At 31.3% G+C, this 24523-nt stretch overlaps 3 protein-coding genes across 8 annotated transcripts; all 3 read left to right on the plus strand.

Moving 5' to 3' along the window:
• Positions 1-29: 29 nt before the first annotated feature.
• On the plus strand, positions 30-6311 carry LOC111013325 (plant/protein). Of its 5 annotated transcripts, none has more exons than XM_088127073.1 (11): positions 33-360; positions 1157-1259; positions 1369-1466; positions 2107-2328; positions 2864-2935; positions 3363-3449; positions 3582-3620; positions 3741-3845; positions 4502-4673; positions 5497-5606; positions 6141-6311. In XM_088127073.1, the coding sequence occupies exons 1-11, from the start codon at positions 151-153 to the stop codon at positions 6222-6224; spliced, it is 1302 nt and encodes a 433-aa protein (XP_087983199.1). In that variant the 5' UTR covers positions 33-150; the 3' UTR covers positions 6225-6311. The 5 variants fall into 5 exon arrangements, with proteins under 5 accessions (XP_087983200.1, XP_087983199.1, XP_022143449.2 ...); XM_022287757.2 differs by having other exon boundaries at positions 37-360; positions 1453-1466; XM_088127075.1 differs by having other exon boundaries at positions 224-360; positions 1152-1259.
• A 4173-nt stretch (positions 6312-10484) lies between these two features.
• On the plus strand, positions 10485-17250 carry LOC111013191 (potassium transporter 5). 2 transcript variants are annotated; one of them, XM_022287590.2, is made up of 9 exons: positions 10485-10736; positions 11507-11732; positions 11812-12066; positions 13086-13136; positions 14434-14694; positions 14860-15027; positions 15246-15500; positions 15781-16229; positions 16681-17250. In XM_022287590.2, exons 1-9 carry the CDS (start codon positions 10548-10550, stop codon positions 17116-17118), a joined length of 2292 nt encoding a protein of 763 aa, XP_022143282.1. In that variant the 5' UTR covers positions 10485-10547; the 3' UTR covers positions 17119-17250. The 2 variants fall into 2 exon arrangements, with proteins under 2 accessions (XP_022143282.1, XP_087984340.1); XM_088128214.1 differs by lacking the exon at positions 13086-13136.
• Positions 17251-19584: 2334 nt separating this feature from the next.
• On the plus strand, positions 19585-24042 carry DJ1D (Class I glutamine amidotransferase-like superfamily protein). The gene is made up of 5 exons (XM_022287674.2): positions 19585-19770; positions 19875-19991; positions 20080-20520; positions 21681-22043; positions 23698-24042. The coding sequence occupies exons 1-5, from the start codon at positions 19705-19707 to the stop codon at positions 23884-23886; spliced, it is 1176 nt and encodes a 391-aa protein (XP_022143366.1). The 5' UTR covers positions 19585-19704; the 3' UTR covers positions 23887-24042.
• The last annotated feature ends 481 nt before the right edge of the window (positions 24043-24523 follow it).

The raw sequence follows: 24523 nt of genomic DNA on the forward strand, positions 1-24523 counted from the left end.
TTAAGTTACTGTTCGAAAAGCACCATTGATGCCCCACCACCACCACTTCCACCGTTTTCTCTCTCTAACTCCACTTTTTTCCCCCCTCTCTCTCTTCTGTTTGTCTCTTCTTTCAGGGCTATTTGTTCATTTCTGCAAGAAAGGAAAAACATGATTCCTCCTTCTACTTCTTCTTCTCCGTTTCGGATGAGGTCGTTGGGCCGTCTCGTCGTCGTCTGGGTTATTTCCGCGGCGGTGGCGGCGGTGAAGGTGGGAAACATTTCGAAGGTGGAAGACGCGGTGAATTTCAGGATTTATTACGGACAGTCATTTAAAGTCATTAAGAACGCCATTGACGGCAGCAGCTACCTTCTCATGCAGGTTCTTTTCCCTTCTTCCTCTTCTTTTTTTCCATCTCCAATTTCGCCGTTTCTCGCGGGTTCGGGTTTCTCACCCGACCCGATTCCACCCTCCGCCAAAACCCCTTTTCAAGGGTTAGTTTTGTCTTTTCCTTCCTTTTGTAACAGTTAAAGTGCAATACCTTTCCGCTCGCATATTCGAAATATAAATATATATATATATATATATATTATTAGTATTTAGATCTCAACCTATTAAAGTTTAACCAGCATAATTTAAGCTGAAATTGACATATATATTCCGTTGTGGGTTATTGTACTAAAAAACTTGGTGTATTGAAAAGAGAATAAATTTCGACTTGAACTAAAATTAAAATCTAACTCATTGAGCGTGAGTATTTATATAGCATACAAGTACAAATGAATTTTTTCTCCAACCATTTTTAGTGTTAGAAATTAATCTTTTATAATGACAAAAACTTGACATTATGTGCCTGGTCTTTTTTTTTGTATCTATAAGAAAATTTTGGATACTACGATGTTTGCTATGTCAATTTTGTGTTAAAAATGACGTGGAGTACATCGAATTTTAGAATTTTTTTATAAAGACGAAAGGAAAGTATATTCGAAGCTGTAAAATTTTTCCTCTATCTATACAGCACACAAAAAAAATATCTACACGTTGAAGGATATTTTTTTTTTAGAAATTTGATATATATAAAAGGAAAATTATTGCGAGTGGGATTTTTTAATTTCATTTTTTTTTTTTTGGAGTATTATGTAAGTAGGGTTTGATTTGATGTGGAAAAAAAGAACAGAATAATTCAAAGATGGGGGGAAGAACCAAATATTGCACTCCAAGGATCAAATCTTACGTCATCCCTTTGACCAATTACACTGTTGATACCCACCTTTTTCCAGGTACTCTTTCTAAAATCTAATTCTAATTTCTATTTTTATTAATAAATTTTATTTATAATATTATCACTATTAATTTATTACTACTTTTTTTCTTCTTCTTTTTTGATAGAAAGTAATCACGTGACTCCCAATATAATTAACTTTTTGTTTTCTTCTTTCTCTTTTGGCTCCTTCCGCCAATGCTTCCTTCCAGTTTCCTTCTTCGAGGTACGTCTTATATCGGTGAAGTTTTCTTTTTTAATAACGTTTTATTGAGATATTTAAGTATAATTGATTTTTAAAATAATCATATATAAATAATACCTAAAAATTAATTTAAAGGAATTAACTTTTCTAAAATCAAATTTTTCTTATTTTTCAAACATGATAAATGGAAAAAGTGATACAAATACCCCTTAGTCCTCTAAATTATAGTACATAATAATTAGTTTCACTAACTTAAAATTTGTAACAACTTTAGCTCATCACTTTGGAAAATATTTTAACTTCAGTGAGAATAAATTTTGCTATCATCATGGTTAAATATTTGACAATTCATTATTATTTAAAGTATTGATTTGATTTTTCATTTCTCTCTTAATTGTCAAATATTTTTTAATGGTAAGTAAGATAAGATTATTACTCATTGTTGTGAAGTCAAATATTTTTCCATCGTTTTTACATCTAACATCTTAGTTCTGTTAAAAATTTATATAGCTAAACCAACCATATACTAAGATGAGTATTCCAACTTTGACGAAATTTGTCACGGGATTAAGTTAACGAAATTATCGGGATCAAATGTATTTTTTATTTTAGTTTAATTTTTTGAGTGTTAACAAAAAGTGTGTATGTTGGGAGGAATCAGCTGCTAGGGGTAGTGGGAAGTTTGAAGGGCATAACGACGTCGGCCACGTTGGCGTCGGAGTGCGTACTAAAGCAATACGAAAAAGGGGAAATTCAGATTATAAACAACACGGATGCGCTACAGCTGGCACAGTTCTCGGCCCACTTCGTTGCTGACGTGGACCAACAACAGCTCTGCAATTTTGCCGCCTTTCTTCCTTCCTCTGAGGATACGCCTTTGCAAGTAAACCTTCCTTCCATCTCTATAAATTTTGATATTATATAATTATAATGTATTATGTTTAACAAAAATGAAATTAGTTTATAACGTGATATTAAAGTTTTTATTAAGATGGCCAAACCGAGCCTAGCTCAAATGGTTAAGGTACCTATCCCTGAACAGAAGGTCATGAATTCGAACCCCAACCCCACAATGTTGTACTCAAAAAAAAAAAAAATTTTTATTAAGATGTAATTGTGTATTTTAAAATTTTAAATATCTTATTCAGAATTTTTACAATTTGAATCATAGAATTGGAAACCAACTTTCGAAAACAAATATGCCAAATAAGTATTCACCTAATATATTTTATTCGGTGGATCTGAAACAAGAAATATTATACCTGAACTAATTGAACTACGATTACTATGAATTCACTACTCTACTTGATTAATTAAAAAAGAATCGTGATTTAAAAGATTTCAAAATCATTAATTAAAAAAGAAAAAAGAGTAGATTATTTGATTTTTCACCATTTGCTTATAGTTGTAAATTTTAGAGGGCAGAGTGGATAAAATTCTTGGGAGTTTTTGCAAACCTTGAAGCAAGAGCCAGTCAAATTTACACCGCGGTAAGTAATTTAATTTGTGGATAATTAGATACATCTCATATTATATCATATATTTATACTTATTTTTATTAAGTTAAAATAACATTTTAATAGTTTGATTAATCTTTTATACTTTTAACTTTTATTTATTTATTTTAATTTCTATATTTTCAAAAGTTTTATTTTAGTCCTATATTTTATAAAAATCACTATTATGGTTTTTTTTATGTCATTTTTGTAGATCATAATTTTGGTGTACGCTTCACTCACTATTTTTTTTTTAATATAACTATAAACTTGAATTAAAATTTTATAAACATGGATTAAATTGATCCATTTTTAAAAGTCTATGATCAAAATTGACGTAAGTATCAAAATAATATTTAAACTTAAAATAAAAACATTTATTTTGAAATTGTTTTGTATATATGTATGTATTGTTTTGCAGATGAAAGAAAATTACATGTGCCTGAAGAACATAGCAACCACCAGAAAGACTTTCAAACCCATAGTTGCTTGGATCGGTTATTATGACGTAATAATCATACCCATTTTATTTTGCCTTTTTTTTTTCTTTTTCACATTTTTTAATTATGTTAATTTTTATTTCTTCCTTTTAAAAATAAAATTAATTATTAAGATTTTTATGCTCGTCTTTTGGGGACAGGGCATATGGTCTTTCACGAAGGACTCCTACAAGCTCAAGGTACTTAATTCTAACTGCAACATTTAGTTTGGAGACGAAAATAAGATTTAAATGGTATGTATGTATTTGTTTGGAGTAAATATTAATATAGAAAACTAACACATGGGGGAATTGGAAAAGTACATAGAAGATGCAGGAGGAGAGAATGTGGACGAATCCATCAACAAAATCACTTACAACGTCTCTAATCCTGACGATTTAGATGCCTTTCACGGCATCCTCTGCGTAAGTCTTCACTTCTATTTTTCTAAATTTCCTTTTTTTTCCATTATTTCACTATTTACTTATCTATTTATTGTACTTTTAAAACAATCGTCCGTTCTGGTTTTTGTAATTTCAACCTGAAATTATACCCATTAAATTTCTTGAAATTTAGCCACATATTTGCGGTTGATTTTGTAAATAGGAATGAGGAATTGGTCATCCTATAATACGCGGACCAAAAGTATAGAACTAATATAAACAAGGTTAAAATGCTATTTTGATTCATTTTAGTTCCTGTTTTTAAAAAATGTTCATTTTGGTCCTATATTTTCAAAAAGTAATCATTTTAGTCTCTCTTTGCAAAATTCTATCCATCACAATAACTCTTTATACTAAAAACATTTACATTTTAAAGAAATATATTGATTGTAGTGTCGTGTTGAAATTGTGATAAACAAAAATGAGATTGAGAATAAAATTAGGAAACCAAAATAGTTACTCTTTTAGATGTACACAAACTAAAATGAATATTTTGAAATACATGGACTAAAATAAACAAAAATTGGACTACCGTCACTAAACTAGTATTTGGAATTAAGTAAATAGTCTAAAATGAATTAAAATAGAAAGTATGGTTTTTGTTTAAAGGTTATTTATTAATTATTTATTGGAGACAGACGGTGGAGGTGGTGATCGACGAAACATACGTGTCAGATCCAACGGCGTACAAGGTGTCCACGTTTCTGGATCTGACGAACATCGAAGACCAATCTTGCCTCTCTTTTGTTTCCTCACAGAGCATTTGGAGATTCGATAAACGATTTCACAACTCCACCGCTCTCGCTCTCGGTAATCCACTCTCCCTCGCCAAAAATTCACTTTTTCGATTCTTTTTTCTTTTTAGATAATAGATTTTATTTTCATGGATTTACGATTAAATATCATAAAATAAATATATGTTTTCAAATCTACATGCTTCTAAATTCAAATTCAAATCAAACTCAACAGAAAGGTAAAATACAGCAACATTAACAATAAAGAAAAATTTACCCCAAGGACATTTTTTTGGTTACATATTAAATTTGCATTATTTAGTGAAATTTCTCTCCATTTTTCTATACTAGTCTGTTACTACATGCATTTCATGTAATATTTTTTTAATTTAATTTTTTACTAACGCTAATAAAATATTAAAAATACAACCATTTAAATCTATAAATTCAAGAAGAAAAAAATTAAGAAATCAAAATAAACAAAATAAAAGAGATCTAAATTGTTGGAAGGGAACTTCCCACCTGCATGCACGCCCACACAAGGAAATATCGAATTCTAACCCCTCTTGAATTTCATTATTAATTTTAAATAAATGTAAAATATAAATTATTAGAAGTAATAAGTAAAACTTTTCATTTACTCAAAAAAAGGAAAAAAAAAACATGATTTTGAATAAGGTATTAAAATGTTGACATAAATATATTGAAGCATATTAATAAAAAGTTTTGAAAGTTGAAAGGAATTTCGAACATATCTAATTTAGTTTAAAGAATGCACTTATTTAAATTTAACGTTAAAAAATAAAATCTTTATCAATAACTAAAATCTTAAAATTTTACATTTTGTTAGTTTTTATTTTTTATTTTTAATATAATAGAAAAAATTGTTTTTGGATTAGATTGGTTCGACGGAGCAATCTCGCAGCCGCAGTTGGTATTGGCAGACGTCATTGAGGTTTTGTTCCCTACGGCCAATTACACAACAACCTATTTTAGGAATTTGGCTAAGGTATTTTCTTTCAATTTAATTCCTTATATTTTTATAAATTATACTATATTTTTCTCGAAATTGAAAAAAAAAAAATTTAATTTTTTTTTAAGCGTAGACTAATTCTTCTCCTCAGTTTTTGTCAATGCTACCTAATATTCGGAGGGATTTTAAAATCATGACAAATTTCAAATGAATTTGTTACCTCATGATTTTGAGTTCAAATCTTATTTTTATTTAAAAAGTAATTTCATAGAATTTTACAAGATTTTTACCTATTTAACTTTGTCCTATTTTTAATTTTTAGTTTATAAATTTAGATTAAACATAACTAATTGTTAAGGTATATACAAATATTTTCAATTTATTTATGTTTAAAAGATATAAACTTCTAAAACTTTAATTAACCAAACCGAACCTAGCTCGAATGGTTAAGGCACCTATTTCCGACCAAGAGGTCATGAGTTTGAATCCCCACCCTCACATGTGGTATAAAAAAAAACTTTAATTAACCAAAATAATTTTATTGAGATATAATTATTTTTTTGGATACAGGAGGGAGTTTCAAATATTAGTTCAGAAATGTGTGAGAGAGATATTTCCTCTGCATTGGAGCCCACCATCATAGCCTGTGGATGATTATTATTATTATTATTTTTTTAATTTTTACCTTCTCTTGATATTTTACTAATTTTAATTTTTAGACCCTTTGATTGAATCTCATAATCGTGTGGATGCTTTTAGGATAAATACTTTCTAAATGGAACATTTTTTTTAAAAACAAAAATATATTAATTACTTAGCTTCACTTGAAAGTATCTTAGTCATGACATAAATACAGCCAAAATTATGTGATATTTCCTTTCTAAGAGAACGGTTAATTACAAAATTAGTAAAACATGAATCATATTAAAAATATACCAAAAAAACTTTTTAGAGGGTGTTTAGTTAGCCTTAGCCCACAATCTCGTTGGTATGTTTTTTACCTTGGAAAACATATTTTGAATTTTTAGCTAGATTTAAAAAAACAAAAAACTATATATATATATATATATTTTTACTTTCAAAATTTTGCTCTAATTTTTAAAATATTTTAAAAATGTAGATAACAAAATAAAGAAATATTAAAGTAGTGTTTATCTGCTTAATTTTCAAAAAACAAAAACAAAAAATAAATTGATTATCAAAGAGAACCTTAATTAACTCAATATAAAGTAATTTGGTCACTTATTTAACTTCAATGAAACAAAAATTTCAAGATAAAAAATAATAATAAATAGTTTTCTATAATTTGCTATTAAAAGTAAGGAAAGACAACCAGAAAAGAAGCCACGTAAGAAAAATAAAAGGCAGAATAGGGATATAAATTTTTTTTCACAATATAAAATGATTCATGATTCGTATATGATATGTTTGAGAGTGATTTTAGTATAGTTAGAATCACTTTAACTAATATCAAAATCACTACTATTTTAAAATGACATGTTTTGTTAGTAATTCTCAAATGATTTTGAAAAAAAAAATGATTGCGGATCAATTACTGAGGTGATTGCCAAGTGATTGTCAAAAAAAAAAAATTAATAGGAATTAGTTTTTAAAATTGTTATTGTTTTAAATTTTAAATTTGCCTTTCTATTATTCCCTTTATTTTCACCTTAAATTTTGAAAAATTTTATATTTTTATTTTAAAATTTTTTGTCATTCTCTAACTTTGCATCTTTAATATTTATTATTCTCTTAAATTTTTTTTTCCTCAAAATTTTTTAATCTCTCTTTAAACTTTTAGTTCTCAAATCATCTAAAATTTTTGTCTGTGAGTCTTTTAAAATTTTTGTTCACTCTCTAACTTCTTTTCTCCCTATATATATATATTTTAAAAGTTATATCTTTAAACTTCAAATATAATCCTTCACAGTTACTTTTAATTATTTATATATAGAAATTACTTGAAAAAGTGTAATCGAACGTTGAAATGATTATTCAAAAATTACTTTCACAAAATCAATTACCATTAAAACTATTTGGTTAAAATTACTCATTCAAAGAATCAAGGTACAGATAAAATGATTTTAAAAGTTTAATTTTGTTACTGTACTTTAAAAATTCGATATTTACAAAGTAAAAAAGAAAAGAAAGAAAGCGACAATATTAAAGATAAATGGTTTAAGTTTAAGCAGGCGGGCATTTAATGAAAATGCTGACGTTTTGAAGATATTTGGTAAATCCGCGACCTATAATTCCCGTGACACCTACACGGATCGCACGTGAGGACAGTCAAACTTTTGACTACACACGTGCATAAAACGCGTACTTTCACTTTTTATTTTTATTTATTATTTTTTTGTATTATTATTATTTTTAATCTTCGGCTATTCGACTGTTATATGCTGAGGGTTTAAAACTAAATATAGATTTCCTTAAGAAAATGAATCTTTAACCAAAAAAAAATTTAAAAGTTCAAATTCCTACTTGTTGAACTAAAATAATATATAAAAATAACTAAATATAAATTTATAAACCGGTAAAAGATATGTAATTTAGCATATTCATTGTTTTGTTTGTGGCTTGTCATTGCTGTTCACTATTTTTGGACCATCATTTTGTAAAGTAGAAAGGTTGTGTTGCCTAATTGATTCGATTCCAACGGATAGAAGAATTGAGGATTAAAAAAAAACTCTCTAGAATCCAATCCGACCCAACTCAATTTGTATACGCAACTAATTACTATACCAAAAAAGGAAAAAATTACTTTGAAATATGAATGTATAGATATTCTATTGGAGGGATGTCCCAAAATCTAGAAGTTGTCGTCACTCCACGATATTCATAAGTCTATGTTTTTTCGTTGCTTTTTGGATTTTATACAAAGGATATTCGTGAATATTTATAGTATTATAATTAATATTAAACTTCATGACATTACCTTAGCAATTATTGCACCTAAACTAGATTATAAAATTAAATAAAAGAATGGTAAGTTTTGACACGGCAATCTTTGTTAGCAAAAGATTTGTATTTCCCACCTTTTTATTAGAAAATTAAATATGACTAAAACATTATTGTCATAACCTATCCAGAAAAAAAAAAAAAAGATGATTTGGTATTTTCTTATGATGTTGAAACCTTAACACTTTTTTTAATGGTTTTGTTTCCTTTTCAAATATGAAATTTGGTTAGATTCATTGGCTTAATTCAAATTAATGTAATGGAAAGAAACCTTGGTGCTGATTTGGAAGCCCAACCTATTCTCTTGTTGTCTATTAAAAAAATATAGTTTCCTAGAGTTTAAATTAGAAATATAAATTTAAAAATTATGCATAGGAAAAAATCATGATAGGTACTTATGGTTAAAAAATTAATTTTCTGTTTCTTAATTTATTTAATGAATCAAAAGGATTCTAACTTCCCAAAAAAGTGTGTATATATTTGTTATTCTATTTTAAATTTAGTTATTGGATTTAATGTAGAAGTAAAGTCTAGTCTTTGTTGTCCTTTTCTTTTTATAACTTATTTAATAAAAACTAATTAAAATGTCGTGAGCATATATCTATAAATATTATATCTAACTAATTTGACTATTTTTTTGATTAGTAGATATTTAGCGTGGATGAGTGTTTGAAGTAACACTTTACTAGATTATAGGTGTTTTGAGGTTAAAAAGGATTTGGAATTGTTGTTAGAATGATTGATGAGAAATGACTAAAATAGACATGAAAAAGAAAAAGAAAATATATAATAGTTATGTTTTCCATTTTTTTAGTATTATAGGTAGATGTACCAATTACCCTTTAGTTATGTTGCTTTGGCATAGTTACGTTTTCCTTTGATGAAAAAAAAAGAACAAAAATTACTTTAAAACAAATTAAATAAAAAACACTTCAAAATTTGATTCTGTGTAAGGTGAATTTTAAAGTGGTTAATAACAATTTCCTAAAAAAAAAGTGATTAATAACTATTTTTTATAGTAATTACTATGGTGCAATTTGATATTTTTTGAATCACTTTAATGTAATGCAACTTTAACAAATTTGCTAACTGAATATACTTCAACTGGTTCAGATACCTATTTTCAACTAAAATATTGTGAATTCGAATCTTATCTCCACTTATTGTATTAAAAAATTATTACACTAAAGAAAATACAACTGAACACGTAAGTGTTTTTATTAAAATCAAATTTAGTAGAGTGTTTTAATAAAAGCATTTTTTATAAAACAAAAAACTTAAATTAAAAGGTACGTCAAATCTATCTAAAGAATGTATTTGAGTGTTTCTAGAATGAATATTTTCACAAATCACTTGATGTTTGTATTCTCAGCTGATTTTCAAATTGCTTTTGAGAGTGCCGTAATCCCAATCAAGCACTTCTACCAAAAGCTTTTGATTCATAAAACACAAACCACTTTATATGTTATTCTCAAACACGAAAGTCAAAAACAACAAATTTGGTCGCTCAATTAATTTGTAATTTAAAAGTCTCAATTTAGTTGTTGAGTTAATGGCAATTTGATCTCTATAATTTTAAAAATTTAAACTATTTTCTATGTTGTTTATTTTGTTAGCTAACCATGTAATTTATGACTATACACGGAATGGTTTATGGTTAAGTAAAAAGAAAAGGTGGAAAAAAAAAAACTTATTTGAGTTCGAATTCAATTGTTTAAGACATATATTTCTAACCAAAAGGTAAAATGTATTTTTTAATATAAATAAAGCACGATTTTAAAGGCAGACTTTATAAGGTTTAACAAAATCATAAAAATCAAACCTGTAGAGGTTCGAATCCCGACTCGATGTATTGTTGAATTATAAATTAAAAAACAAAACAAAGTCTTTTTTAACTTCTTTTCCTTTTGGGATAACCCCATAGTCATTATTTGCTGTATTTTTCCATATAAGAGTAAGGGGAACCCTGTTCTTTCTCCCATATAGTCTTTTTCTCTTCTGTTCTTCAGCAAATAAATGAGTAACCAAATCTCAGGCGGCGTTTCAGAAGTGTCCGCCGCCATGGAGGATTTAGAACAACTTTCGCCGCCCTCTCTTTCTCCACAGCTCCCGGAGAAAAAACTTTCATGGCAGAAGCTCCGGCGATACGACTCCTTGGATTTGGAGTCCCGTAAAGTCTCCAGTCACCGTCACTCCGACTCCAAGGTCCCTTCTTTCTCTCTGATCTCTTCAGATTCTCAATTTGTATATGACAATTATCGTCGAACTATGTTCGTTTTGATATTTGTTAGAGTTGTTGCGTCCGAGTTGTTGTTTGGACACGCATGTTAATGATTTGATCATTGATTTGAGATATTGATGAGGTCCGTCAAGCATAAATGAATATCTTTCGTCCTATTTTACGAACAATTTTAAGGTGTACGAAGTTTCTTCATATTTTATTCTTTAAACAAATCAAGATGATGGAGGTTCCATTTAACTTAAGTTGATCTAGACCGTCAAAAGTGGTGTTCAAGTAAAATGAAATTTTCATAGAAAAAAAATAAAAATAAAAAATTAAATAAATAGTGTTTTTCTTGTTATAACTTTTGATTAATCCTTATGTGCTATAGTAACATTTAAGTTTAGAGATGACAAATTAGAGAAAATAATTTTTCCTTATCTCTAATTTGAGTGGCGTGTTTACATGTCTAAATGAAACGATGTTAAGAGATATTTTAATTTTTGTTTTAAAAAATTATTGTGCACAAACCTAAACCATATTCTTTTCCTTCTCTTGTTATTAATTTTTTTTTAATTTTGAAAGCTACAATATGGAATGATAATGATCAGTTGAGCACAAATATTTGAAGACATTAAACGTAAAATTAAGAAATTAATAAAATTATGGAATTAGATTAAATTTTGTTAGGGCCAATTTTTGGAGTTGGAGTAAAAGAATTGAATTGACATTGAGATTTGTCCGTCGGCGGCAGAATGAGAATTGGTGGACGATTCTGCAACTAGCATTCCAGAGCATCGGCGTGGTGTACGGCGACATCGGAACCTCGCCGCTGTACGTCTTCTCCAGCACTTTCCCGGACGGAATCAACCACAACGACGACGTTTTAGGAGCGCTCTCCCTCATCATCTACACCATCACTCTAATTCCTCTCCTCAAGTACGTCTTCATCGTCCTCAAAGCCAACGACAACGGGGAAGGTAAAATTACGATTCGATTTCGATTTCGATTCGATTCGGATTCCGATTAATGATTTTGATTTTGATTTCGTCTTTTCAGGCGGAACTTTCGCGCTGTACTCTCTGATCTGCCGATACGCGAAGGTAGGGCTGATTCCGAACGAGGAGATTGAGGATCGGGATGTGTCGAATTACCAGCTGAGTTTACCGGATGATCCCGATCGGAAGAACAGAGCTTCGAAGGTCCAATCGAAGCTGGAGAAGAGCCATTTCGCCAAGGTTTTTCTTCTCTTCGCGACTATGCTCGGAACCTCCATGGTCATTGGCGATGGCGTTCTCACTCCTTGCATTTCAGGTCCCCCTCTTTCTTTATTTCTCTTATCCTTTTTTTTTTTTTTAATTTTATGATAACTTTTGTTTTCGGAAGTTGAAAAAGGTACCAGGATCGATGCGTAAGCTTAAAAGGCAAAAAGAAATAAATAAATAAACAAAATACATTTTTAGTCGTATTTTATTTTTATTTGTGTTAGAATTTAAAAAACCATCACTCTCACCCATATTTAAATTTAGTTTTACTTTGGTCCTTGAAGTGTCTAAAGTGATCCGTTTAGCTTATGAAATTTGAATTTAATTTTTAATTTGACACTAAAGTTTGAATTTAATTTCTAAATTGTTCCAGAGAGTTAAGTTGACTTTACTAACAAGATATTCTCTTTTGTCTACCTAACAATTAAGTGTGACGTCATCATTTCAACGACATCAATTGAAAACCAATCTCAAACCTTAGGAACCAGTTAAAAACTAAATTCAACCTTTAGAGATCAAATGTGTTATTTTTTAATTGTAAGGACCCGAATAGAAAATAAATTTAAAATCTTAAGGACAAAAAATGATGGTCTTTTAAATTTAGGGACCAAGTAGAAATCAAGTCCGATTAAAATGTATTTTATAAAAAAAAGTTCAAATTCTTATCAGGAGCACAATGAAATTTGTTTAATACAAATTTATTGCTATATTTAAATAAATTTATTAAGTGAGGTATCATGTTAAAATTTTGATCGAAATAAATAAGATAAAAATGAAAATAAATGTATCAAAATAGTAATTTTTTGGAGTACATCAACCAATTAGTACATATAGCCGATGAGTATTTAGTTAAAATATTATTTTGATCCATATACTTTCAAACTTGGTTCATTTTAGTTTTTTTCTTTTTTTACTTTGAAAATGTTCATTTTGGTAAAATGATATAGACTAAAATGAACCAAAATTGGAAGCACAGATCGGTATGAACCAAAAATAATATTTTAAACTTTAAAACTAATACTAAATGGTGATAAAACGGTGACGTTTGATCTCCTTTTACGACTTCAGTTTTATCAGCTGTGGGAGGCATCAAGGTGGCTACCCCTTCAATGACGGAAGGTAGATTCATAAATCATAGCCTCAATTTTTGCTTCCTTTTATTACTAATTTTTTTTAGTTTTATTTTTAAGACAGAATTATTTATTAGCCAATTTGCTTTTTCAACTTTTAAATACTAAAAAAATGTTTAAAAGTATCAATAACTTTCAAAACCATTAAAAATTTATTACTTAAAACGCGTTTTTTCACCTTAATAAATAAACTGAAAATTGTTTTCTTTATTGGAAAATTGTCATCCAAATAAAATAATTTATATATATATATATATTCTAAAAAGATGTTCTTTTTCTTTTCAAATTTTTATAGGAGTTTCAGAAAATACATCGAACCAAATATTTGTAAAAGGAAATTGAATCCCTTTTACTTTAATATAATATATTTCCTCCTTACCAAATTTAGGTTTTATAATAATTTATTATTTCACAAGTTTTTAGGTGAATAGTTGTTAACATTACATGTATAGTATATTTAAAAAAAGAAATATTATTTGAATGGAAAGAAAAATTCAAATAATGTCAATCAGGTCTGATTTCATTTCACAACGACAAATTAGTTTTTACTTTCATGTTTATAAAACCTAAATTTGTTTATTCACAATTTCTATGTTTATTTCTTCATCTTCTTAAAAGAAATAAGTTATTACTTATTAGTAAATTTAACCAATTTTTTCTAAAAAAAACTATTCTTTTAGTTTAAATTTTTTGCTTAAATTTAAGAGAGAGAAAGAAAAACCAGGAAGAAAACAAGATGGTTCTTAAAAAATGAAATGATTTCCGAAGGTTAAAAAGTTCATTTACGTTCCAAGTCTCGATCAGATATTCAGAAAATAGAAAACACCATCTCACCTGAACTCAACTTATAACTATTTTAAAGGTCATGACTCCACTACTAAAATATATATCAATCAAAAATTCGAAGGTTCAAGTAAATAGTTCTAGGTGTAAATTTGACGTACCTTCTGATTTAAACACCTTTTAAACAAACATTTTCTTTTTCAAACACTTGTTATAAAAATAGTTTTAATTAAAATAATTTTGTGATTACATTTTCTTAAAAATGATTTTAGTTACTAGTTTGTTTGGTTCCACACTGTACCAAATTACCATATTACATGATTCATGATCAATCATTTTTTGGATGAGAGTTGATCCTTAAAAATAAGATTATAAAACTCATTTCATTATTTTAAAAGTGGTTCTTTTTTTTTTTCTAATTTCCTATCGAACGACTTTATATTTAAACCCTCCCAGATGATCATTCGGTAAAGTTAATCCAAACACACTCCGTTGTTTGGCAGGTAGGATTGTTTGGGCATCAGTGGCCATATTGGTGTGCCTGTTCATGGTTCAGAGATTTGGAACTGATAAAGTAGGATACAGTTTTGCCCCAATAATCTGCATTTGGTTTGGATTCAACACTGGGATTGGAATTTACAACTTCATAAAATACGATCCAACAGTTCTAAAAGCCTTAAATCCAAAGTACATAGTGGAGTACTTCCAAAGGAACAAAAAGAAGGCTTGGATTTCTCTCGGCGGCACTGTACTATCCATTACAGGTACTTCTTTGTTACCCAAAACTGGTTCATTTCTTTGAAAATCACTTCATAAGTACTTTTGGCTTTCGCAAAAAGTGTTTCTAAATGGTTGCAAAGCACATTCATTTGAGATCATCGGGAACTAAAAACACTCTCAAACATACACTATACGTTTCTAAAGTACAGGCACCGAAGCATTCTTTGCCGATGTCGGGCATTTCACTGTCCGATCAATTCAGCTAAGCATGTCAGTGGTGACCTACCCAGCTCTAATCTGTGCCTACACAGGCCAGGCCTCATTTCTCCGTAAGCACAACAATCTAGTTGCAGATACATTCTACAAGTCAATTCCCGGTACGTACCCAAAAACAACTCCATCATTTCATTAAATTTTCTCACTAAACTTTGCTCTTCAATCCTACTAAAACGTTACATTATATATAATTTTTCGATTCCGAAAATTAATTATTTTATATATACTTTTTGAGTTTACGACAAGGTAAGAGGAAGACAATTGCTCCTTATCGATCTCTCGTTCCTTGTTGACTCCGTCCCTGATTTACTTATTGCAGGTAGTCTATATTGGCCAATGTTTGTGGTGGCTGTTTCAGCATCAATCATAGCAAGCCAGGCCATGATCTCAGGAACTTTCTCTATAATCCAACAATCTCTTTCACTTGGATGTTTCCCTAAAGTCAAAGTGGTTCATACCTCTGATAAGTATGAAGGCCAAGTTTATGTTCCTGAGGTCAATTACCTTCTCATGTTGGCTTGCATTGGGGTTACTTTGGGCTTCAAGGACACCACAAAGATTGGCAATGCATATGGTAAATATATAATAATCTTCATATTCCCGTTCTTCTATAGTTTTGATAAAATCTTATGCATGGGAACTTGTTTTCAATTCAAGTTGTTACGGTTTGTTTAAAAAATCGAACGACCCAATGACCTGGCTCTCGTATATATGGATTGAGTTGGATTGGGTTATATGAGTTTTGTCCGAGTTAGATTAGGTTCAAATGAGTTTATCGTCAGACTAAATTCAACTCAATCCAATCCACGAACACCTGTAGTTATTTACGCACTGTTCCAATTTTGTATGAACAGGAATTGCAGTGGTTTTTGTGATGACTCTCACATCGTCCTTCCTAGTACTCGTAATGGTGATGATATGGAAAACTCACATCCTTCTCATAATCACTTACATGCTCGTAATTGGAAGTGTGGAATTTTTGTATCTGAGTTCAGTCCTTTACAAGTTCGACCAAGGAGGGTATCTTCCTCTGGCATTTGCAGCTATTTTGATGACAATAATGTATGTGTGGAACAGTGTGTTTAGAAAAAAGTACTTTTATGAGCTCAGCCACAAAATCTCATCAGACAAGCTCAATGAGATGGTGAATACCACCAGCTTTAGCAGGATTCCTGGCATGGCATTGTTCTATTCCGAGCTCGTTCAAGGCATCCCTCCCATCTTCAAGCACTACATCGAGCACGTCCCCGCTTTGCACTCCGTGCTCGTCTTCGTCACCATTAAATCGCTTCCCGTCAGCAAGGTTTGTGCAAAATTCCTAATTTTCAATTTGCTTTTTGGCGTGGTTTTCAAAGTTTCAATTTAGATCTTAGTTTGGACTTGTTTTAATTTGGTTTCTATAGTTTTAAAAGTTTCAGTTTGGTCTTTGTGATTAGGTTAAACTTTAAACAGTCCATAAATCATCTTTTATCCATCTAAAAGCCACTCACTTTTCCTATCTTTTTTTTTAACTAGTAAGCTAAATAGAGAACATTAGCTTATTGGACATAAAAAAAAAGTCATGTATTCACAACTTTAGTCATAGATGATTTAATTAACTTAGAGACTAAATCAAAATTATGCCCCAACTACATGGACCAAATTTATAATTAAACTCTTATTAAATCACCGCTAAACTTAAAAAACTTAAGTCGATAGATTATGGTAGATACGTATCTGATATATTTTGTGTCTATTATTTCTTAAAAACTTAGGTTCCAGTCGAAGAACGTTTCCTTTTCCGACAAGTAGAGACCAGGGAGATCGATGTGTTCCGTTGTGTTGTTCGATACGGGTACATGGATGTGCACACCGAACAAGAGTCGTTCGAGAAGATTTTACTCGAAAGATTGAGGGAGTTCAAAAGAGAGCAAAGACAGTTGTCTAACGGGAAAAACGGGGTCGGAGAGAGAGCAGAAGAAGACGACAACGAGGAGAATGGTTTTGGAGGAGTTGAAGAAGCATGGAAGGATGGTGTAGTTCATTTGATGGGGGAAACAGAGGTGGTTGCCCAAAAAGGGGCTGGCTTTGGAAAGAGGATTATGATAAACTATGCATATAACTTCTTGAAGAAGAACCTCAGGCAAACTGACCAAGTTTTTGAAATTCCTCACAAGCATATGCTCAAAGTGGGCATGACTTATGAACTTTAGAAACTACAAGGGCATTTTTGTCTTTGTTTTTGTTGTTGTTTCCAATCACAAGTTGTAATTGTTTTTTAAACCCAAATGTTGTATCTATTTGCAAAGTATTAGTCGTAAGGGGAAAGATCTTAGATCAAGAAAGAGCCTCTTGAAATGTTTTCTTCTTTAATGCACCATAGAACCGTGACAGATTCAAAAATTTCATCTAGGAACACAATACACATAAAAATATGGTACGATAAAAAAATATTCAAAATATTTATAGGTTTTCATAAATGAACTAATTTAATAACATTACAATTGTCCTCCGCACGTTTTCATGCTGGGACACGTGCCAATGTATAAGTTTCTTGTTTAGTTTTTTTTTTATTAATTCTCAATAACAGGTGTTTTGATAACAATTTCGTTTTTTATTTTTTATTTTTAAAATTATATTGGTTTACTCACAATTTCTTTTGACACGTTCTCATATTTCTTACAAACACATTTGAATTCTTGCTTTCTAATATTTACAAATTTTCTTTCTTAAATATATTTTCTCTAAAGAAAACAGTATGTTAACAATGTTTCTCCACGTTGCTTTAGAATAATCAATTTTAATTTTTTATTACATGAAATAGTCACCAATGCGACAGCGTATTTGGTCGCACAGGATTGAAGATACTTCTCATGGAATGGTTGACTACCAAAGGGAGGAATTATCATTTTCAATTTCTAGTTTTAAAGTTTCATACATATATTTTGGTAAAATCTCTAAAATATCCTACTATACATTAACAATTTTTCACATTCTTTAAACATGATAAAAAAAAAAAACAACAACAATAATGCAACTAATAAAAATCAAGGAAAATATCTATAGTAGAAAGGGTGATTTCACCAAAATTTACAAGTAGATAAATCAAACGCGTAAAGATTGAATATACAGTTAATCTATAAGTCAAAAAATCACAATTTATAAGTGTCCCTCCCGAGCACAATTAATTCTTCTACTTGTTAAGAAATCAATATCACTATCTAGCTTCGTTAACAAGTATAGGTCTTAAGTCTACTTCTTTTAACAAATTTTAAAGCAATTCTAAATCTCCTTATCTTATAACTACCCCAGTCATGCATGCAAGTTGCAATTAAAACCCGGAGCGTAAGATTTAGATTTAACAACAATAATTAATCCATGACCAAGCAAGATTCAGATTTAACAACATAATTAATCAATTTAAACAAGTAAAGATACAAATAGATCATTAATAACAAATCAATCAAGACATAATCAAATTAATCTAACTCATAAATCTAATAGCTACATCAATCCCTAGAACAAGAAATTTAGGTAGTTCATGAAAATACAACTAAATCCTAATGAGAAGTTCATAATCAAACTAGAAAAGATAAAAAGAAAGGACAAAAAAAAAAAAAACTAAATCCATTATCGTATTGATTGATTGTCTTGACTCAATCTCACGATCATGAGCCTTCAAAACAATCTCTTTGCCCTCCGAGGTTGGGTTCTCGTCCTTCTCGCTGCTCACAATCTCCAAAATTCTGTAAAAGTCCTCCAAACAGCACACAAACCCTTTGTGTATAAAAGCGCATCGTTATAGCACCATGATGTCATTAGTGAGCGTCATGATGCTATCCTAAAATTATGATGAATGTGTGAAGTTCATAGCACCATGATGCTACATGATGGCGCTGCGGTGCTGTCTTTTTTTGGATTTTTGTTCCCATCTTTGTCCTGCAGTGGCCATGACGTTATATTGGGTGCTGTGGCGCTTCTTCGGCGGAAATTAAACTTTCCTTTCGTCTTTTGACTCTGATTTTCCTCACCATTAAGATCACTTATGCTTCATTTCTTTCTACTAGCTCGTTCGTGCGCAAAAATATAAGTTATATAAAATTGAAAATAATAATTCTCACCTAAATGTCATGAAACGTGGCTCATAAAGTACACTATCAATCAAAACCTATCTTTTTAAAAATATGAATTTAATACAAATTTTTAAAATAGTATCATTTATACAGGTGGAGATTTCAACCTATTAAGAAAGATGGTAGAATATTAACCTGTGGTAATTAGTTTCTCTTTAGTACACTTCATACGTAGTCAAACTTTTCTCTTTCGAAAAATTGTAGGGTGGAGATCAACGATAATGTTTGAGATAGTAATAGATATTTTATCAATCAAATTATCTCCAGATTGATTTAATTAGTTAAACTACGCTGAAATTGGTAAATAAAAGTTTTATTACAATTTTTTATTGTTAAAGATATTGAGTAATACTTAAATGGTAGGTTTGAATTTCACGAAAAAAATACATAGTTTAATAAATAAGTTATGATTTTTTAAAAATTTCTTTTAGTGCAACAAAATATTCTTATGATTTGATTTTAATAAATAAAATGAAAATTCCATGGAATCATAGAAATATCATTCATAAAAGATTAGAATAGGAAGGAAGGAGCGGCTAGAACTAGAAGACAGCGGAAGATATATATCCGATATGGGATGCCGAAATCAAATCTCTGTTTTCGCCATTTCTCCATCTTCTGTTCATAAGAAGAAAACGGAGTTGGGATTTGATCAAGAATCAGGATATGGCTCAATCCAAGTCCCAGAAAGCTGTTCTACTGCTCTGCGGCGACTACATGGAAGACTCTGAGGTCAATTCCTTCTTCTTTTTCTCGAATTCCAATTCTCTGTGCAAATTAATCTATATTGAAACTCTGGACGAGCTTACACGCTTCCATTTGATTCCAATTTGTAGGCCATGGTCCCATTTCAAGCGCTCCAGGCATATGGAGTTTCAGTGGACGCAGTTTGTCCGGGGAAGAAGGCAGGCGATATCTGTCGCACTGCCATTCATGACTCCCTGGGTCATCAGGTATCTCGGTTTCCTTATTCCCTCTCATAACCCAACTTCAAATCCCTACAGTTTTGATTAATTTTGAGTGTATTTCTGTTTTCTACAGACTTACTCAGAATCTAGCGGCCATAATTTCGCTCTGAATGCAACGTTTGATGAAATTGATTTTATGAAATATGATGGGTTGGTGATTCCGGGAGGGCGAGCACCGGAATATCTTGCTGTAGATGGCTCTGTGGTGAATTTGGTGAGAAAATTTTCCGAGGTTGGGAAGCCAATTGCGTCTGTGTGCCATGGACAATTGATTTTGGCTGCTGCAGGGTTGGTTGGAGGTCGGAAGTGTACAGCATACCCTCCTGTGAAACCTGTGTTGATTGCTGCTGGTGCTTCTTGGATTGAGCCGGAGAGTATGGCAGCATGTGTTGTTGATGGTAATATCATTACTGGTGCCACATATGAGGGGCATCCTGAGTTCATTCAGCTTTTTGTCAAGGCACTTGGAGGAAATATCAGTGGATCAGATAAGAGGATTCTATTCCTTTGTGGGGTAAGCTTAAATTTTATAATAAATTTGCAAAGTTGTGTAGGATATTATGAAATTATTTGGTGTAATATAATGTGATGTTTGACGTAGAATGATTCCAAAGTGGGATTATCCTGAGAGCTAGGATTGTATTGTATATTTACACAGCTGTTGAGAATTTTTCTTACTTCACAACTACAAACTTTTAACTTGATTATGTTTCTAAATTAGTTATTGCACAACTGTTCCTTCTCATCAAATTTTAGTTCTCATTCTGGTGCTAGTCTAATCTGCTCATGTTCTATAATTTTGCTATAGAGGGTAGATTGAAAAACTGAGTTTCAATGCAGGTGAGACAGAGTTGCAATTTTGAAGTAGTCTAACCTAAAAGGTTGCAAGAAGAAGATGGCAAACTGGCATTACTGAGTAGAAATTGCATCATTGGAAGAAATAATTATAATGTTGACCAAAAAGTTATGGAAAGTAGAGCACATAACACTGACAATAATTGTATTCCTCTGCCTTCAGACACTTTAGTTGTCCCTGCCATGGTTACCCCGTCCCTTGATGTGAACTTGTTGGTCTAAAAGGTTGCAAGCGTTCATCTTTTGAGCAGAAGTTGTTAACTTTGACAAAGCTATATCCAATGGTCATTACCTAAGGTTTCTCAGAATCCTAGTTTGTGGAGGGTTCATGGATTGTGCCAAAAGTCATCTGAGGCTCTACCCGGCGTAAATAATTCTTCCTTTGTGGAGGGTTCACAACCCTCATATTGTTCCTCAAATGCTACCTACGAGATAGTTGTGTTGACCACGAATCTCTTTTCCCAGGTCAATTCAATGAGGGTCAGTTGAATACCATGTTCCTCGAAACCAGTTCCCCCTCCCCAGCTCTCTCTTCAACCCTCATTTCTGTGCCTCAAATGCTACCATTGGTCTCTCGTATAGCACACTCTGTCTCAAACCACTACATATTTGCATAAGTAAATAGAATTTCAAGTAGTTTAAAACTTGCGGACAAAGCCCATTTCTGGGTTTGGGCTGTTATAAAGTGATTTCCTGGTTCTTTTAGCAACAAGTTGAAGGGATTCCTTGTTTATTTTAATAATCTTTACAATAATTTTGAAGGCGTAGTTTCTGATGGCTAATATTAGCAAGTTTCTTCTCTATGCTTTTCAATTTCAGGATTACATGGAGGACTACGAGGTAACTGTTCCTTTTCAATCCCTTCAAGCTCTTGGTTGCCATGTTGATGCAGTTTGTCCCGAGAAAAAGGCTGGTGATCGCTGCCCGACTGCTGTCCATGATTTTGAAGGTGACCAAACTTACAGTGAGAAGCCAGGCCATAATTTTAAGTTAACTGCTGATTTTGAAGGCTTAGATGCATCAAGCTATGATGCTCTTGTAATCCCTGGTGGTCGAGCACCAGAGTATTTGGCCCTGAATGCACGAGTTATTGCAATTGTGAAGGAGTTTATGGAGGCTAGGAAGCCAGTTGCTTCTATTTGCCATGGACAACAGATCTTATCTGCTGCTGGTGTTCTTCAGGTATCGACATGATCTAGCATGAATTGTTTGGAAAATCTTAAGTATTGATTTCTTTTTGCTTGTTCAACCTGCATAAATATCGTTCATTTTTTAAAAAGTTATGTATCTAGAAAATATATGAGAACCACCCTGCTTTGTTTCTTGGACTCGATAAGGAAGCGATGTGGGTAGCTTTGAAAGGGTAGGATGCGAATTATACGTTCAACTAATTTGAGGAAAATGGAGGAGTTGGAGAATTGAGGGAGGGATATTATAGCCGTGGAAAGCAAGTAAAGTTGGTTTTTCAACTGGTTAATCTGGTTGTGTGAGCTTGGGAGAATATTCAGGGCTATTGACTTTCCTGAGGTGCCTTCTGTCTTATAGCTGTAGTAAGGAAGTAGAGTGGGTGTTCCAACTGATTAATTCAATTTTGTTAGCTTGAGTAATATTAAGGGCTCTGAACTTTCCCCAGGTGCTGTTTTAGGGGGTGTGTAATACTACCAGTAAACTATTCCTGTGATTTCCTCTCTAGTCTGTAGCAATGATTAGGAATGTAGCAAATTTACCTGTCTGTTTATATTATAGGATTATCTAAATCCTAGAGATAGTTCTAAAAGAAATGGAGTAGAAATGAAAAACAAGAGTTAACCAAAAATCAATCAATTGAATTAAGAACTAAGAATGATTCTTGTCCTTCATAATTCTAAGAAGGTATAAACTTGGTAACTTGTCACAAGAAATTTGCATGATGAATATTGTCCATTATAGTTTGAATTTTTTGTTCACAATCCAACTGGAATGTTAGTGTTTGATTGTAACAGGAAGGTAGTAATTGAACAATCTTCTATCTTTGACTCTATGAAATATCTATTTACTTCAATGCCCCTGGTTCAGCATTTTTTGTGTAAAAAATTATGTGCTATACTGATTAATTTTTGTTACTGAAGTAAGTTTTACTTCTCGTTCTCGGCATTTCTTTTTGACGATTAAATCATCATTACACACAGGCACTTAATATAAAATGAAACCGTCTAATACTTACTATCCCAGGAGGAATTAGTGGAGTTTTGTTAGAAGGAGAATCCTTACAAATACAGAAATGAGCAGGAGATAATTAGCCAACTGATGGAATAGCTGCAGGCTGATTTCCTGGAGTTAGTTCTCTGTCAAAGGTGTCATAATATTTAGAAAAATGAAAGAATTGAAAAAGGCAATGAGAGAATATCCAAGATAAAAGGGAGTCTGTATATGGAAAACTAGCTAAAAAATCTGAAAATTATAAAACAAATGCTCCAATTGTTGAGAATAAGAGATAAAAAGATCATCACAACAATCCTTGATTACAAAAATTCATGGAGGCAGTGAACCAAACCAAAACCCGAACCTCCTCCAAGATTCAAGAATTCTCTAAACCTCTCAAAACTCCTCTCTCTCTTAAGGCAAGTATTCTATAAGTAGCATGCCAAAGGGCAGCCCCCTGTCTTGGAAAAGAGTACGAAATAACACATCCTGCATTATGGAAGCGTGTCGAAATCAGCTACACCCAAAAGACTTGTTCTAATTTTAAAATAGTTGTAAAATAAAGAGGTGATAATAATCTATACGTATATTGCATCTCCAATTGTTTGTTCATTCCCGATACCGACTATTCATATTTCTTCAACAATTTATATAGGGGAAGAAATGCACGGCTTACCCAGCCGTGAAGCTGAATGTGGAATTGGCTGGAGCAACGTGGATGGAACCCGATCCAATAGACCGATGCTTCACAGATGGAAATCTGGTCACTGGAGCAGCCTGGCCTGGCCATCCTCAGTTCATCTCTCAGTTGATGACACTTTTGGGTATTCGAGTGGCATTTTGATCAGAGTTTTAACTAGGTGAGTTCATGTATCTACTCGTTACGTTCGTATGTCGGTATAAACATGGGGGAAAAGGGCAATAATAGACATAGCAGAATGTTTCTGTTTTGGATATAACAACACTTTTGCTTTTCCTATAAATGATGTGTTGTATCTTATGTTCCTGTGGATCTGTGTTCTTAAGCTTAGTAGATAAATATGTTGTGAAACTCAATATAGAATTAATCATTTTTCAGACATTCAAACCAATTTTTGATCTACAAAATGGTAGTTGAAGAAGAAACTAAACTCTGGCCCAATTTGAAGTTTTGTAGATTGGATCAATGCAATGAAGAGACAAGGTCCAATAGTGTACTTTTCAACTTCATGTAGGGGGGACTTGTGAGTCCAACCGCTTGACGAATGTCGAGAGCAATAAAATATAAAAAACATCAAAACAAAATATCATTAATGTGGATCAATATTTCAACCGACATGTCGAAATTTCGATCAATGTGTAAAATTTCGACCGACAATTATAGTTTTATTAGTAAATTCAAATTATTTCCATAAATTTTCATGATTTTCAAAAATTTTTCTGAGATTTTGATTGATCTCAATATTTTCATAAAATCAGGGTCTCGTCATATGGTATTAATA

The sequence above is a fragment of the Momordica charantia genome (assembly GCF_013281855.1).
Source record: "Momordica charantia cultivar OHB3-1 chromosome 8 unlocalized genomic scaffold, Mcharantia_2.0 BLBB01000008.1, whole genome shotgun sequence".
NCBI lineage: Eukaryota > Viridiplantae > Streptophyta > Magnoliopsida > Cucurbitales > Cucurbitaceae > Momordica > Momordica charantia.

Bases quoted from the DNA above. Each gene is read 5' to 3' on its own strand.
- LOC111013325 (XM_088127073.1), top strand. From the start codon at position 151: ATGATTCCTCCTTCTACTTCTTCTTCTCCGTTTCGGATGAGGTCGTTG. The intron at 1,467-2,106 runs GTACGTCTTATA...GGGAGGAATCAG, and splicing joins TTCCAGTTTCCTTCTTCGAG to CTGCTAGGGGTAGTGGGAAG. The intron at 2,329-2,863 runs GTAAACCTTCCT...TGTAAATTTTAG, and splicing joins CTGAGGATACGCCTTTGCAA to AGGGCAGAGTGGATAAAATT.
- LOC111013191 (XM_022287590.2), top strand. From the start codon at position 10,548: ATGAGTAACCAAATCTCAGGCGGCGTTTCAGAAGTGTCCGCCGCCATG. The intron at 11,733-11,811 runs GTAAAATTACGA...TCGTCTTTTCAG, and splicing joins AGCCAACGACAACGGGGAAG to GCGGAACTTTCGCGCTGTAC. The intron at 14,695-14,859 runs GTACTTCTTTGT...TCTAAAGTACAG, and splicing joins CACTGTACTATCCATTACAG to GCACCGAAGCATTCTTTGCC.
- DJ1D (XM_022287674.2), top strand. From the start codon at position 19,705: ATGGCTCAATCCAAGTCCCAGAAAGCTGTTCTACTGCTCTGCGGCGAC. The intron at 19,992-20,079 runs GTATCTCGGTTT...TGTTTTCTACAG, and splicing joins ATGACTCCCTGGGTCATCAG to ACTTACTCAGAATCTAGCGG. The intron at 20,521-21,680 runs GTAAGCTTAAAT...TTTCAATTTCAG, and splicing joins GGATTCTATTCCTTTGTGGG to GATTACATGGAGGACTACGA.